This window comes from Rhinichthys klamathensis, unplaced genomic scaffold (assembly GCF_029890125.1).
Source record: "Rhinichthys klamathensis goyatoka isolate OS25496 unplaced genomic scaffold, OSU_Roscu_1.1 h1tg000693l_1, whole genome shotgun sequence".
NCBI lineage: Eukaryota > Metazoa > Chordata > Actinopteri > Cypriniformes > Leuciscidae > Rhinichthys > Rhinichthys klamathensis.
Window position 1 is genome coordinate 866,770 of NW_026607120.1, and position 17,646 is coordinate 884,415.

The window sequence follows — 17,646 nt, forward strand, 5'->3', positions numbered from 1 at the left end:
CCTTTACAGTTTATTTTGAAAGAAAATAAATATGAAATAAGGTCACATGCAATAAAATACAAATAAAATAAATAGTCTATTGTCTCTTAAATTAAACTAAATTGACTAACTTTTATTTTGAAATCTGGAGAAGGAACGTGTTCAGTGTTTCATGTTATCAACAAATAATTCAAGATTATTAAATAACACCCAATATTATTTGATCACCATGATCAATAATACTAAGTAATTGTATTTTAAAATCATTACGCGTTGCTAGAAAAAAAGTATGAATATGAATAAAAAAGTAAAAAAATATGTTTGTATGTGTACATCCTGTGACTTTTATATTGAAATGAAGCCGGGCTCCAAATATAACAATTTGTGTTACGTCACGTGACGCAGACATGGCAACCGCTCAGGAACAGTTGTTCTGTTTTATCGTTGTTTGTTTTCTTAGAGATAATAATGCTGTAGAGACGTTACATGTTCATTAGACTTTAAGTACTTTATTATTCTAAAATGATGGTTTGGTGATTGTCTGGACATCTAACAATGGTAGAGTGAATAAAAAGAAGAAAACAATGAAGTTTTGAGCGGCACAGCAGCGCGCGTTCGCGAGGCTTCTCTGTTTGGGATCGGGTCGCGTGCGCGCGTGTGTGTCAGCGTCCTTTACAGTCTATGGTCAGCGTGGATATAATTTGAAAGCGTTTCAGTTTAAATATAGATTTGGATGTTTATGTATATTTTAACCCATGAAACAAAGAGGACCACCGTTTGAAGCCGTAAAACTTTCAATGGTCAGGTAAGGAGAGTGAAAGCTAAGTCCATTATCACTGTGTTGGTGTAGTTTTGGAAAAGATGTGGTTAAACTTGTCATAAGTTTAACATTAATATTGGTACATGTGCTGGAACGTAATATTGATTTCTGGGGCAAGGAAACCATTTTTTTCTCCATTGTATAACGTTACATACAAAAATTATCATTTAATTAAGTAGAAATTGAATTTTGCTTTACAGCTGAGTGCATTTGACATAATAATACACTTCAATCACAATGGAATTGATAAAAGATCAAAAGAGAAGGCATAGCCTATATTATACAATTGTTCGTGTTAATGGGAAAGTTTCCCATTCATAAAATGAAAGAATATTACTCAAAACCAAATATTTCGCACTTTAATGTCCCCAACTAAGCAAGCCAAAAGCCAATGGCAACAAAGGTGAAAAAGGCGACAGAGATCTAGATCTGTCTCAGAGTGGTTAGATATATGGTGACATTCCTACCATGACTTTTTTCGATTTGTATTGTTACTGTCGCTAACCTTCCCTGCCCATCTCTTAATATTCAGATTATTATTACTTTTAACATATTATGCAATTTGCCAGCCAGTACATTATCACTCATGCAAGTACATTATGACTGCCACTTTAATGGTGATTTCTCCTGACCCAGCTCATTCATTTCAACAAATCTGTTTTCTTCTATAGAAATGGACAAATACACAGCATGTGTATGGCCACGTCTGGAGCCCTTTATGATCGGGGTGCTTCCCGCCACACCTCCAAGCAAATTCAGCATGCATTATCTGCGCAAGATGGCCAGTTACGTCCGGACACGGGATGGCTGTTTCCCCAGGCTCGGCTGGCACATGTGGCGACACATCGCTTGTGGCAAACTGCAGCTGGCAGAGGAGCTTGCCTGGCTGTATTTTGAAACTTTTGATCTCTTAATGCCCCGTTCTGCAGAGCAGAGATTAGAGTGGGCAGAAGCTCTATCTCAAAGCCACAGTCCTAAGGAACTTGACAGACAGCATTGTAAGGTAATAACAAAATGTTGTAGTGCCGTTAGACAGAATTGCAGATCTGCTGTACTAATGCTTTTCTCTGTCTTCCTAGCTGTCAGTAAACACTCTGCAGTTTCTACTCTTCCTGTATCTGCAGCAGCTGAACCGAATCTCTCTCCGCACATCACTGATCGGGGAAGAGTGGCCAAGTCCGAGATCACGATCTCCCTCTTCCTCATCTGAAAGAGAGACCAAAATAAGCTCCCAAAATAAGGTGTGTGTGGGTGAATCTTATGAAAACATGAGTCGTATTTCACCATAAATCAAAAGAAAAATAGAAAAAACTTATTTTAAAAGCATGAATTTATTGTTTGCATTGACATTATTTTCATGACCTATTCAATACAATAATACAGTGTTTTTGTTTGTGTGTGTATTGTGTTCATTACAATTTAGAAGTTTATGTGTATATATATATATATAAATATATACAGGTCCTTCTCAAAAAATTAGCATATTGTGATAAAGTTCATTATTTTCCATAATGTAATGATAAAAATTAAACTTTCATATATTTTAGATTCATTGCAGACCAACTGAAATATTTCAGGTCTTTTATTGTTTTAATACTGATGATTTTGGCATACAGCTCATGCATGAAAACCCAAAATTTCTGTCTCAAAAAATTAGCATATCATGAAAAGGGTCTCTAAACGAGCTATTAACCTAATCATCTGAATCAACTAATTAACTCTAAACACCTGCAAAAGATTCCTGAGGCTTTTAAAAACTCCCAGCCTGTTTCATTACTCAAAACCGCAATCATGGGTAAGACTGCCGACCTGACTGCTGTCCAGAAGGCCATCATTGACACCCTCAAGCAAGAGGGTAAGACAGAAAGAAATTTCTGAACAAATAGGCGTTCCCAGAGTGCTGTATCAAGGCACCTCAGTGGGAAGTCTGGGAAGGAAAAGGTGTGGCAAAAAACGCTGCACAACGAGAAGAGGTGACCGGACCCTGAGGAAGATTGTGGAGAAGGACCGATTCCAGACCTTGGGGGACCTCCGGAAGCAGTGGACTGAGTCTGGAGTAGAAACATCCAGAGCCACCGTGCACAGGCGTGTGCAGGAAATGGGCTACAGGTGCCGCATTCCCCTGGTCAAGCCACTTTTGAACCAGAAACAGCGGCAGAAGCGCCTGACCTGGGCTACAGAGAATCAGCACTGGACTGTGGCTCAGTTTTGCATGTCATTCGGAAATCAAGGTGCCAGAGTCTGGAGGAAGACTGGGGAGAAGGAAATGCCAAAATGCCTGAAGTCCAGTGTCAAGTACCCACAGTCAGTGATGGTCTGGGGTGCCATGTCAGCTGCTGGTGTTGGTGCACTGTGTTTTATCAAGGGCAGGGTCAATGCAGCTAGCTATCAGGAGATTTTGGAGCACTTCATGCTTCCATCTGCTGAAAAGCTTTATGGAGATGAAGATTTCATTTTTCAGCACGACCTGGCACCTGCTCACAGTGCCAAAACCACTGGTAAATGGTTTACTGACCATGGTATTACTGTGCTCAATTGGCCTGCCAACTCTCCTGACCTGAACCCCATAGAGAATCTGTGAGATATTGTGAAGAGAAAGTTGAGAGACGCAAGACCCAACACTCTGGATGAGCTTAAGGCCGCTATCGAAGCATCCTGGGCCTCCATAACACCTCAGCAGTGCCACAGGCTGATTGCCTCCATGCCACGCCGAATTGAATCAGTCATTTCTGCAAAAGGATATTGACTATTGAGTGCATAACTGAACATAATTATTTGAAGGTTGACTTTTTTTTTTTTTGTATTAAAAACACTTCTTTTATTGGTCGGATGAAATATGCTAATTTTTTGAGACAGGAATTTTGGGTTTTCATGAGCTGTATGCCAAAATCATCAGTATTAAAACAATAAAAGACCTGAAATATTTCAGTTGGTGTACAATGAATCTAAAATATATGAAAGTTTAATTTTTATCATTACATTATGGAAAATAATGAACTTTATCACAATATGCAAATTTTTTGAGAAGGACCTGTATATATATATATATTTGTTTTTAAATGAATACTTTCATTCAGCAAGGGTGCATTAAATTGATCAAAAGTGACAGTAAAGAATGTTGTTACAAAATATTTCTATTTAAAAAATATATAAATGCTAACCGTTCTATTTATCAAAGAATACTGAAAAAAGTAGCACAGTTGATGGTAAGAAATGTCTCTTGAGCACCAAATCAGCATATTAGAATGATTTCTGAAGGATCATGAGCAGTGTTGGGGAAGTTACTTTTAAAAAGTAGTGGAACTCGTTACTCCTTTAAAAAAGTAATCCGTTACTTTACTTAGTTACCCCATATGGAAAGTAACTTTTTACATTACTCGTTTCTTTTACGTTACTTTTATGTTGCTTGACTTTGGGCAGAACCCAATATCTGTTCCTAAATGTGTAGGCCTACATAAAGTTCTACTATGCATAATGCCATATATAATCCCATAAATTCATAATGCATTTATCAAACTTTTGAATATTTATGAAGAAATGCCCGTTAATGGATAGGCATATGCATGGGCGGCGCTAGGGAGGGGCTAGAAAGAAAGCCCCCAAGAAAGACCAAAGCACCCCAAAAATAATTTCTGGAAGCAATTATATTCAGGCTGTATTCAATGGAAGTCCTGAACCGCATATACGTGTTGTTGTAGCCGTTAAATAAGCGCATTTAGTTTCATATTTGTTAAAATATTATAATGTTATTTTTTTCCATCTATGTTGATTATGAAAAGTGAACAGCATGAGTAAGATGGATGCGCAATATATCGGGAGACATTCGGTCAGACATGATTTTGACCACTTCATTAAGTTTTGTTTTGAAGAAAGCCTTTCTTTAAAGTGAATTTCATTTTGTATAAATTATCGTAATTTTAATCAATTTTTTATCAACCAATTGCCTGGATTTAATAAATAAGCAAATATAGCAGACAATATAATCATGACATGGAGGCGCGGTACTCACAGACTTGAGAAATATATCTATATATAGAAAGCTTGAAATGTCTTTAAAAGAAACAATTCAAAACGAAAAGAAATAGGCTACTCTCTGATTATGTAATCCATTATGTCCATTTCTCTCTGTAGGCGTTCACGGAGATGGCGATCGCTGTCAAATGACGGAGATCGCTGTCAAATCTGTCCCTGGGAAAAGTAACGTTGCGCTGAATTGAAAAAGGAACTACGTTTCGTTACCAAATTTTCAGTAGTAGCGCATTACACTACTTTTTACCCGAAAAAGTAGTTACGTTACACACAACACTGATCATGAGACACTGTAGACTCGAGTAATGATGCTGAAAATGCAGCTTTGCCATCACATGAATAAATTACTATAAGTAATATTTTAACATATTAAAATAGAAAAGATGTATTTTTAAAAAACGTATTTTCAGAAACATAAAAAAAAAATCGGACCGACCCTAAGCCTCTGAATAGTGTATGTGTATGTACAAATAGTTAACAAATGTATATGTAAGGAATAATTGAATCCGGGCCATTGAATTATTCGAAAAATAATGCACACTTATTCGAGGTGATAATGCAGGTGTACATTATTTTTCAATTATTCAATAGCCCAGGGTCAATTATTCCGCTTATACTACGGTTACCACACCTCAAAACATTGTTCAGATGATGTATTTCAAGATATTTGTCAGGTTTTCGTCCTTAAAATGCTCTTGTTTTGGGACTAATTTCTTACGCATTTAATCCCAAGCCTCCGTTGCTAATTCCAAAACGTAATTTTAGAAAAAAACAGTAGGTTTCACCCACTGATGGTGGACTGTTGCAGTTATTAGAGAGAGAGAGAGAGAGAGATTAAGCGTGTCAATTATCCGAGTCTGTGTTCGGCAGCAGTGTCTTAACTGTAAGTTTATCTGCTCCAAGAACAGAGCTGTTATTACCTCAATTGTGAGAAATGTCATGTAGCTTTTTAATTGTTAACCTATTTTACTGATCAAATCGCCAGAGCAGCGCTGACAACACGTTTTTGTGTGAGTGTGGCTACAGTATCTGTATGTGCGTTGAGAGAGAAAGAGAGTTGGAGAAAGAGTATGTGCTTTTCGTATATAAAAAAACGTGGAAATAATTTGTCGTTTTTATCATATTTACTATTTATTTGCTTGGTCAGTCTCATTGTGGATTTGGGTTCTTTTGCTGTAGGAATCTGTAAGGACCTTTCAAATAACTGAAATAATTTGGCGATGTGATTTGGAACTGTAATGCGGATAAAGACCTGCCTGGAACTACTTAAGTGTTTCCCTTAAAATAATTGCACATCTTAAAACGTTCGTCAACTAATCAGATTCAAGCATTCAACAGCCCTGTAGTATAAAATAAAAATATATATATTTATTTATTATTTTATTAATAAAATTTGAATTTGGAGGATGTGCTTAATTGTCATGAAAATAATAATAAATAATTTGAATATTAAAAGACATTAATAATATTTATTTTATTGAAAAATTATTGAATTTTTTTGGTGTAAGGCTTGTGTATAGAGAGATTTCCACCTGCATAATTTGTTTATTTTTTGCATAATAGTTAATTTATTCATTCTGTTTTACCAGAACTGGGACGACCAGGCTCATCTTACTTTCATCCAGACACACTTGGCTGAGCTCTTGGAGTTGCTAGTTGAGCCAGGCCAGCTGAGCAGTTCAGGACAGGTTCTGCGTGACAGCCAGCTCACTTCAGAGGCCATAGAGAGCCTCAGTCTGCTGCTGGAAGGTTCTGTGAGCCACAGCCATACTGTGCACCCAATCCACAAGCTCCTTACCCGCTCAGCACTGCAGTCTCAGGCGGGATTCTCCAAACTCAGCCGCACTTACTCTCTGCAGCAGTTCCAGGGGTTTCTGCATCAGGCTCTCTGCCTCAACCCTTTCGGTATCTCCACCTTCTCACAGTCAGGCAAGAAACTGGCATGGTCCATGCAAGGTAAACTGGAAGTTCTCATCAAGGAAATAAAGTTGTAGGTGTTATTTTATCTTAAAGTTTCCAAATCAAACGTTCTTTAGGAATGTTTGTGGAATAGTTTCATTGAAGTTGTATATGAACGGAAACACACATTTTTCAATTGCAAAGTCGTTTACACAGAAATGCTAAAGGTATAGTTGCAAAACAAAAACAGCCTGTTTAATAAAATGACTTGAGGGAGAGGGAAAAATGGTAAATTCCAAAACTGCAAAAACGTTGACTAATATTAGAGATGCACCGATCGACTGGCTAGGGACCGGAATCAGACGACTTTCTGCATGATCGTCCGTTTTGTTGCCAGTGGCACAGGCAATAACGCCAGCTGCACGTTCTCGCTCTCTTCTCTCTGACGGCGAAGTGACACACCCGCCTCCTTTCACTCACTCGCCTCATTCGCTCCGGTTAAATAGTGCTTGTATTGTGCATAATTTTACTATTTCCCGCAGGTTTTACACTCTCACCAAAAGCGTGCACACGCACCACTTATCTATATAAGTGGAGCGCACATAAAGCCACCTCTTGTGGGTCAAGTACCAAAATGAGTGGCTTACTACGCTTCAACGGTCAAATACACACATAATTATGTCAAAATGCCCATCTTGGCGAGTATTCGGTTAAACACAGTCAGTTTTGGAACCTAATAAGTTGAGAAAGATAACGCAAGTTGTGTAACAGTATATTGGTTCGCTCTTAAAGTGACACATAGCAGTCTAATATTCCTGCTGTTGTCTTTCATGTTAATAAAAGAACAAAAGACAAAGAAAATCACTCTCTGCTTTTGACTGAATAGCTTTTGCAACTAATTGTAAACATTAATCTGTATTTATTTTTTTCAATGAAGACTATCCAGTGTTTTTTTTTTTGTTTTTGTTTTTTACATTTGATTAGTTTTAATTTCTGTAGTATATCTTACCTGAATATACTGTGTATACCCACCTGAAAAACTTAAAGGGTTAGTTCACCCAAAAATGAAAATTCTGTCATTAATGACTCACCCTCATGTCGTTCCAAACCCGTAAGACCTTCGTTCATCTTCGGAACACAAATGAAGATGTTTTTTCAATGAAATCCAAGAGATTTCTGACCCCTCCATAGACAGCAACGCAACAACCACTTTCAAGGCCCAAAATCTCTAAGTGAACCTCAATGGGAGAACTGAAGGAAATTTATATTATGACTTTAGCTTGAATTGATGGATGGTTTACCTAATTAGTGGCATCATTAACTCTTCACATTTTGTTTTGTAGTTGAGGGCACCTTGAAGAAAGCCAAAATATTCAGAAATACCCACATGGCTCCTCCAGGAAGTCGACTGGTGCTCATGTCGCACGTTTGCAAACAGACATTGGCCAAAGACTCTGAAAAGCTGAATGATGCTAACATCAAACTCCACCGCTGCAGTGAGGCTTTCATCTACCTTCTCTCTCCTCTGCGGTGAGGAATCACTTTGCTAGAATAAAATAAATGCATTATTTTTTGTCAATTGGGTATCAAAAGCCCTTTTTTTTTGTACGTTCCATGATAGAAGATTCTCTCTGTCAGTCTATTATATATTATATCATAATATTATACATTTATATAATTATATATTTTATTTTATAATAATTATTAGTTCACTGTCTATATTGTTAACATTTGTGTATTGTAATTATTTTTGAACTAAAATATATTTATAGTATAGCTCCAATATATTTATTGTATTTATGTATTTGTTTTTGTTTTTTACAAAGATTAACCCTAGTTCAAGTCTTGCATTATTAATTTGGTTGTGAAATTTTATTGTAAGTTCTTAATAAGCACCTGGGCAATACGTTTGTCATTATTGTCATTTTAAGACCATTTGCAGTATCTTATAACTCCTTTTAAATATGGTTATTCATTTGTTTGTTTAGATTTTTTTTAAACCGTTTTAACCCTTTCCTTGCCACAAAAAATATCAGGCCTTAGATGCTGACATGGAATAAAAAAGTAAAATAAATGTGCACTAGTCAATGTGCACCACACTAATGAAAAAATCAGTTGTTGGATGACTAGTCAACCATCCTGTCATATTTCTAATAATACCAGCAATGGATAAATCCTTTCCTTACCAGGACTTACAGTCAAAATAAATGCTGATCAATAGTCTGCTGTCAATTAGTCTTTTTCGTTGTGTTTGTTTATTACTGTCAACATCCGTGCAAAACCAAGTCTTTATCTTGCAGGTCTGTGACCTTGGATAAGTGCAGGAACAGTACAGTGGTCCTCGGCCCGGTGAGGACCAGCGTCCACATTCAGAGCTGTGAGAACGTTCGTGTGGTGTGTGTGGTTGGCCATCTGATTGTAGGCGGCTCCTTTCACTGCACAATCCATGCCCTCACCCCTACTCGACCCCTTCTCCTTCCTGGAAATGTGTCTCTCACTCTGGGCCCCTTCCACACACATTACCCTACTTTAGAGGACCACATGGCTAGTGTAGGCCTAGCTGTGGTTCCCAATTTATGGGACCAGCCACTGCTATTCGGAGCAGAGGGTTCCACTTCAGACGCAGGCTGCTACCACATCCAGCCCCCCTCTGAGTTTTATCCGCTGGTGATACCCTTCCAAATGGAGGGGGATAACTGTGAGTTCCCTTGGGACCTGCCGGCAGACTACCAGAAGGCTGTGGAGGGCAGAGAGAAGGCGATAGAGGACTGGCAGAAGACCGTGAAGGAAGCACACTTGAACAAGTGAGTCCACTTTTCTGTTCCTTTTAAGGCTGCATTTTAATGCATTCTAGATCTGTGGCATCACGCTAGTCGCTAGTTATTGTCGACTGGGTTTGTGTGTGTGTGTGTTTCATGACAAAAGATTATTTTTGTTTATTATAACAAAATATATTACATTATATGTTTATGTATTTTTTTATTATATTAATATACAGTACTATTTTTATATTTTTAGAAACAGCTTTGTTGATTTTAATGCATTCTAGATCTGTGACATTGTGGCGTCTATTTATCATCCATCTATTGTAATAAAGTATGTGTTTGTATTTTTATTATATTAATATTTATTATAATTTTGAGGGGGGGAGGGATTATATTCATTTTCTCTTAGATCGACAGACAGACAGATGCATGCTATTTGGGGTTATACTAAACACAAATTTTCTTTATGCATATATAGGTATTTCTAATAGGCATATATAAAAGTTAAATAATGTTAGAGTGGATCTTTTATATTTTACAAAGATTAATCGTAAATCAAGATAATTCATTATTAAATCGGACATGAAAATTTAATGTAACTCCGTAATAATAACCTGGGCAATAAGTTTGTTCTTTTGCGACATTCAGTAGTGATGCATTGTGTCTTTGCTGTCGTAAAGGGTTCAGAGGCGGCAGTTTCAGGCCTTAGTGGAGCAGAAGTTTCATGAGTGGTTGCTCGAGACGGGACAAAGACAAGAGCTAGACAGTCTTCTCCCTTCTGTCCTCACCTCCTCCACCTCTTTGGACCACTGGCCTTCAAGCCACACTTCCAACTCTGGACTAAATGTGCTGAAAGATCAACCACCTGAACAAGCAATGGGACGGGCGCCAACAGTTTGCTAAGAGTGCAGCTAAACAATCAAAACCCTCACTTTCCAAAAACTGTTTCTCAAACATTAGTGCTCTTCCAGTACAAAGGCTGTCAAAAACAATTCATGTATATAAACAATGCTGTATTTAGACAAGGTCATTGTGTCCTTTTACACTGTTGACGTCTAGAGAAATCTATGCTGGATTAGTTTGTAGAGTTGCTGTGGTGTGTATTATTGCTGCAGGTGTTTGATAGTTTAAGCATAGTTACTTATTGTTATAAGACATCAGTCATTCCAGAGCTTAATATGTATAAAATATCACCAGAAGAGAGTCGTTATTTAATTAAATCGAAAAAGGGAATGATTACTGCCCTCATATGAATTTAGAGAGAACAGGGAATGAGATGTGTGTAGTCATGTACTGTAGTAATAGACAAATGTGTCATATGCTCAACTGGTACGTGGTGTAACAAAGAGTTTGCAGCTATTGTCTCCTGAAATCTCACGGCCAGTATGAATGTGTACTTTTTTTCTTTTCTTTTTTCTTATGTATGTTCACAATGCCTTACCCTGTAATTGCACTATTACTGTATCTTCACAATACAGATTCCAAAAATGCCGTCACTTAAAATGTCTCTTGGATGTATTCATGAACATTTGAAATATGTTTGAACGAGCATTGTATTTGTACTAACAATACAGTTTATTAAAGGTAATATGGTTTGGGTGTTTAATAAACATGCCCTATTTTAATATTCAGTTTCAGGTGAACAAGTAAAGAAATGCTTTTTGGACTTGACTCCAAACATGAAAACTGAACATTGTGACCATAGCAACACCCGCCTTTCTTTCTTTTGAGCTTTAATGGCCATATCGAATCAATAGCGATTGGCTTTGGCTTTCTGAATGGAATATTTGTGAAATGTGTTGCCATTTTAAAAAACAAATCATCATGTTTCATATTTCACCTAAGTATGGTATGTGTGCTGTCTAGTACTTTATAGTATGTGCTGGATTTGACTGTAACTTCAACTATTGTAGTATTTATTCATATTTTGAAAGAACTTACATAATTTTAGTATATTTAAAAATATGTATACATAGAGGTTCTGAAATTTTTCAAACTCATGCTGGTTAAGCTCTGTGCAAATACATTACAGAAGCAGCATCTTTTGAGCCACCACATCAACACCTCTAATCAGGGGGGCGGGGGAACGGGTTCTGACAGCTGCATTGCTAGTCATCAAATTCTGAAGTCAAAAAATCTAATTGCTAGTCAAAAAAATTCATTTTTCTTACACGCATAGGTCCTAATATTTATCAAACTGATGCTGGTCAAGCTCCATGCACATACAGGATAGAATCAGAATCTTTTAACCCTTGTGCTGCATTAGGGACATTTTTGGTCATTTGCAGTTTAATTTCTTTGACCATTTTGGCTGTTTTAATGCAAATGGTATGTAATTTGGCAAAATTGTGACTTTTTGGATAAATGTAAAAAATGTGATCCCATTTTGCAAAATATGTATAACACACACTGTGTAGATCAAATAGTAACACTCAGCACCATAATGACCAAAAATTGCCCATTGAAACCCATTAAAACGTTGTTTAAAGCCAAGGCCGTCATTAATACATGAATCATGATTTATGTTGAAACATCCTTTCATTTTGAAGCAAAAGCATTATATTTGCATTATATAGTGTATTCCACCAGATGACGTCACTACATATGTATTCCCTATGGGTGGAAATGCATGTTATTTTCCTGGTTTCCACTAGGGGCACCATGGAGTGTGTTATGAAGCATTTTAATGGCTCAATGATCTAAAATTATGTTTCTGAGTATGTGTAGATGTCTGAGAGCAATGTGTGTCTGTGTTGACAAAAGTGTGTGTGTGTAGGGCCTAAATGGTGTTTATGCGAGTGACAAATCACAATATCCTAAAGGTCATATTTTACCCTTTCTGTCTACTCTCTCTCTCTTTCCCTCTCTCTCTCTGTGTGTGTGTGTGTGTGTGTCAGTGGTGTAGGATGTGTGTGTAGGCGTGTGTGTGTGTGTGTGTGCGCATTTAGCTAGAGAAAGTGCTTCTCATTGCATTGTTTTCTTTCGGTTTGATTCATGCGTATTTTACGCACAAACATGAATCTTTTGAATTTTACGCATCTTTGACACAGCTACGTTTTTTTTTAGCAGTCTAAGTTTCAAAGTTAATTGATAACTTCTCACATATGTAGAGGCATAAACACAGCCATGCAGTCAGTCCTGCAAATGTTTATAGAATACATTTTTTTTATAGAAAAAATTACAATTCATGTTCATGGTGATCTTGTAGTTTTGCTTTAGCAAATTGTATGTGTAGTGAGACAGGCACAGGTTATAATCACCTAGTAGAAATCAGGAAAATGTTTGCAGTACTACAGATGCAGTATGTCAATTATATTAAAAATGGTACCAACTGGTGGAAAACAGTAAAAAGTAAATATATTACCCCAAGGCTTGGTAATGGCTTGGTATTTGAATAGAAATTATGATTTTATGATATTATGACAGTGGGTTCAAAAATGGATATTTTGATGGGTTCAAATAGGACCAAATTTGTCCTTTTTTAAAAAATCTGACATAGCACAAAAAAAACAAAAATGCACCAAATATAATGTTGCTGCTAATCTTTGGCATATTCAAGACTGTGATAATCCAAAGCCAAGGGTTTTACTTTGCATTTAGTGTATGGAAAATAATTACATTTTTGTGTTTTTTCCTCTTATACAAATTGATGGTATCGCCACCAAAATTGGTATTTAAAGGGTTAAAATCCTGAAATTAAATAAATATTTGGTAGTTATTATGAGGACTGATGCTGGTTAAAAGATTTAACTCAGTAAAAGTGGAAAATAATAATAATATATAATAATTTAGGCAGTGTTTAATATGTGACCATTTTTGGTCATTAACGTGCTGAGTGGGATTTTTTTTTTAAATCTGACATAACAGAAAATCTTTAAATGCACCAGAAATAATGTTGCTGGTAATCTTTGACATATTCAAGACTGTGATAATCCAAATCTAAAGTTTTCTCTTTGCATTTAGTATATGGAAAATAATTAAATTTTTGTGTTTTTTCCTCTTATACAAATTGATGGTATCGCCACCAAAACTGGAATTTAAAGGGTTAAAATCCTGAAATTAAATACATATTTGGTAGTTATGATGAGGACTGATGCTGGTTAAAAGATTTAACTTAGTGAAAGTGGAAAATAATAATAATAATATATAATATTTTAGGATGTTATTGAATATATGACCATTTTTGGTCATTAACGCGCTGAGTGGGATTTTTGAAACTGTGAAGTGAAACTTGACGGCCCAGAAAGTCATTGAAGAAAATGTTTAAATATTTCATGTGCCTAGAGTGGCTCCACTATAAGTTTATCAAGCGACGAGAATACTTTTTGTGCGGAAAAAAACAAAAATAACGACTTTATTCGACTATTCCATTGCTTCCTTGTGGGCCTGAGACGAGAGTTCAAGAGATTTCCAGGACGCATGCGCGAGAACTGACGTTCTTCTGCTACTACTATGTACAGCGCGCGTCTTCCTCAAGGGGGTAATCCATCGACCGGAAGTTGAAGCCGGCCGGGTGCCGCCATGTTGTAGCAGAACTTCACTTGCGTTAGCATTTCCATTGACTCCCATTCATTTTGGCGTCACTTTGACAGCGAATAACTTTACATCTGAGGCGTTTAAAGACTCCATTTGTCCATTATTTATTTCTAAAGAAACACGACAATGTATAAAGGGCTCCATTACCTTCTATGTTACATTATGGCCCCGTAGAAACAGATTTAGTAAAAATAGGCTAACGATTGCGTCATAACCACTCGACTCTCTGTCGCGCTGTACAGAAATTACCGTACAGCCAGGAGGAGAAGCTCGCAGTCAATCGGGGGGACGTCCCGTCAAGGGAGAAGCCCATAGATAATGAGTCCATAAAAGCAACGGAATACTTACTCCTGCTCACTCACGCCAAAGAACTCTTTGCTCTAGTTCCCCGTCTCTGCAAGATTAACGTTGGCAATTTTCACGCACAGCTACTAGAAGATTAACGTCTGTCAGACAGGTTGCTCACGTCATCAAGCTTAGTTTGAGTCGGTTTGAGTCTGCGCGTCAGGAACGGAAGTGCTCAAAAATCCCTAAAAATGGGCTTCAACTGTCTCAACTGAGTTCCAATGAGATGGCTCTGTCCACTTCTTATACTGTCTATGGTCTTCCTCTGCTTGTAAGACACGCGCTGTGTAGTAGAAGAAGAACGTCAGTTCTCGCGCATGCGTCCTGGAAATCTCTTGAACTCTCGTCTCAGGCCCACAAGGAAGCAATGGAATAGTCGAATAAAGTCGTTATTTTTGTTTTTTTCCGCACAAAAAGTATTCTCGTCGCTTGATAAACTTATAGTGGAGCCACTGTAGGCACATGAAATATTTAAACATTTTCTTCAATGACTTTCTGGGCCGTCAAGTTTCACTCCCTTAGGAAGCCTATGGGGGAGTGATCCACCTCTCAGATTTCATCAAAAATATCTTAATTTGTGTTACGAAGATGAACGAAGGTCTTACGGGGTTGGTACAGCATGAGGGTGAGTAATTAATGACTTAATTTTCATTTTTGGGTGAACTATCCCTTTAAAGCAAGCCATTCATTCGTAATAACTCATTTACAGAAATTGAGCATGCATTAAGTTTTTGGGATGATTATCTGGGCCAGTATATATGCGGAAAAGATGATAAAGACTCAAAAGCTGTGTTTATGTTTAATTCAATATCTTCATTGTTACTTTCCCTGTGTAGCCTACATGTTATCAGCTTTCTCTACCATGAACGGGATTATAATCGATTTCGCTCAATACCTCATCATACTCAAGGATTGCCCTTCCGTCGGGACAAAATACAGTGACATAAAAGACCAAACTCGCACCTTATTGGGAATGTAGGCTGTAGGCTACTATATAGGCTACAGGCAAGCAGATGGACTCAGAATATGAATTTAATGCGCAAAGTTTCATGCTGAGCGTTTCCCAGTGATATACTGGCATAAAATTGGCTTGACATTGGACATTCGCACATTTAGGGACCGTCTCTAAAGTTGCATACAACATTGGTATACACGTTTCTAACTTCAATAGCAAACTTCAATTTATTTGAATATCAAAAATCTAAAAGATGCACATTATGCCTGACACCTACATGAACACTTTACAGTTGGTTTTATGACTGTAAGTCATTCTCTTCAAATGCCATTGAAGTTAGAAATGTTGAATATGTGCCTCTTTCATGTTTGAGAGAGACGAGCATAAAAAAGCGTCTCAGACAGCGCGCGAATACGGAATTGAATTCTCTTTTACGTCTTGCACTTGTATGGACGAATTCACACAAAATGATGTAGGCGGCTGCATATGAAAAAAAACACCAAACCCTAAAAAAAATCTAACAAAAGGTTTCTCAGCTGTTTTTTTGTAGTATTAGGTGTCCTTAATAACATACTAAAAGTTTACTAAAGTTTGACCACTAGAAAGGTGTAATTTTCAAGATGGCGTCCAAGATGCGCAGGAAATATCCTAACTCCATTATTTGACCTAGTCAAGTAATCTTGGTGTCTAACCCCATGTTTTCTGGGTCTATGAATCCATTGGACTTGTCTAAATTGCACTGACATGATTACATACTTATGGAATACATGATTTTGTGAGATTACTGTAAGGTTTTATCTTTGGGGTGAACCAGAGATGTAAACGATTTAGCCTCAATTTAGACCTCAAATACATGTTTTTGGACACATACCCTTTTTTGCTAAAACACAGACTTGACATTCAATGTAAAAGGTATTGCACCCAAAAGTAACTTAAATTGGAGTTGTGTAACTGGTCATAAACAGTGAGGCAGTCACTGAGTTCTCAAGCAAGAAATCTAACAAAACTGTCCTGGATTCCGTCCCACCAACTGAGCATTATGTCCTTGATGGTGGCTTCCTGGTTCACCACTTGGCATGGAAAAAGGGTGACCATTACGGTGCCATTGCACAGTCATATGCAGACTTTACCATACGCCATTATGGTAAAGCAACAGTCGGTTTTGATGGTTATAGCGAAGGTCCTTCCATCAAAGACAAAATGCATCAGAGATGAAAACACTTACCCCATCGTTAACTTCAATGCAGAGACTGAGTTTGTGGGAAGAAAGGATGATTTCCTTTCCAGATCTTGCAACAAACAAGGACTTATCAATCTTATGACCGAGGAGCTGGAGAAGAAGGGCTGCACTGTTATCAATGCATCAGGTGATGCAGACATGGACATTGTCAAAGCTGCAGTCAAGGCCTCAGAACATCAGCACACAACCTTGATAGGGGAGGATACAGACTTACGCATTCTTCTCCTCTACTATGCTGGGACGAACAATAGAGGACTCTATTTTCATTTAGACAAGTCCAAAGCTACTAAAGTGTTCAACATCGGTGAGATGAAACAAGTCCTGGGTAGTGACTTGTGTTCCCAGTTGCTGTTTATTCACGCCTTCACAGGATGTGATACAACTTCACGTATTTTTAGTGTTGGCAAACAGACAGCATTCCAGAAACTTGTGAATGGTGAATCAACCATCCAGTCCTGTGCAAATGTGTTTCTGCTCCCACATCAAGCAAGGAATGTCATAGAGGACCATGGGACCAAGGCAATGGCAGTGTTGTTTGGCGGAAAAAGTACCGATTCAGTTGCCTCTTTGCGCTACAACCTTTTTAGCAAGAAAATCGTTACCGCCAAATCATTTGTTACCCCAGAACGTCTCCCTCCAACTGAGTCCTCAACCAAATATCTAGCCAATAAATGGCTGCCATGTTGAAAATGGGGCCTTTCTTGGAGTCAAACTTTGGTAAACTTTTAGTATGTTTTTAAGTACATATGATACTACTGTAAACCACTGAGAAACCTTTTGTTAGAATTTTTTTTCTGGTCAAGCCATATTTGCAGCTGACTAATGTAAAAACGCCTGTCTTGGCGAGTATCCTAGTAAACATTGTCAGTTATATCTCAAGTGAACACAGACAGTATGTGATCCGTGCATTCGGTCTTAAAGGGATAGCAGTCTAATAAACCTGCTGCTGCGTTCTAATGTTGATTAAACAAAGGACATAGAAATCACTCACTGCTCTTGACTAAATACCTTTTGTAACTTTATAAAGATCCATCTATATTTAATTTATATTAATTTTATAGTAATGAATATTCAGTGT

The 17,646-nt window shown here is 37.4% G+C and overlaps 1 protein-coding gene across 1 annotated transcript; it reads left to right on the forward strand.

Moving 5' to 3' along the window:
- The first annotated feature begins 669 nt into the window (after nt 1-669).
- Nucleotides 670-11,010, forward strand: tbccd1 (TBCC domain containing 1). The gene is made up of 7 exons (XM_056242078.1): nt 670-784; nt 1,471-1,802; nt 1,879-2,040; nt 6,418-6,784; nt 8,071-8,257; nt 9,028-9,531; nt 10,173-11,010. The coding sequence occupies exons 2-7, from the start codon at nt 1,473-1,475 to the stop codon at nt 10,393-10,395; spliced, it is 1,773 nt and encodes a 590-aa protein (XP_056098053.1). The 5' UTR covers nt 670-784; nt 1,471-1,472; the 3' UTR covers nt 10,396-11,010.
- The last annotated feature ends 6,636 nt before the right edge of the window (nt 11,011-17,646 follow it).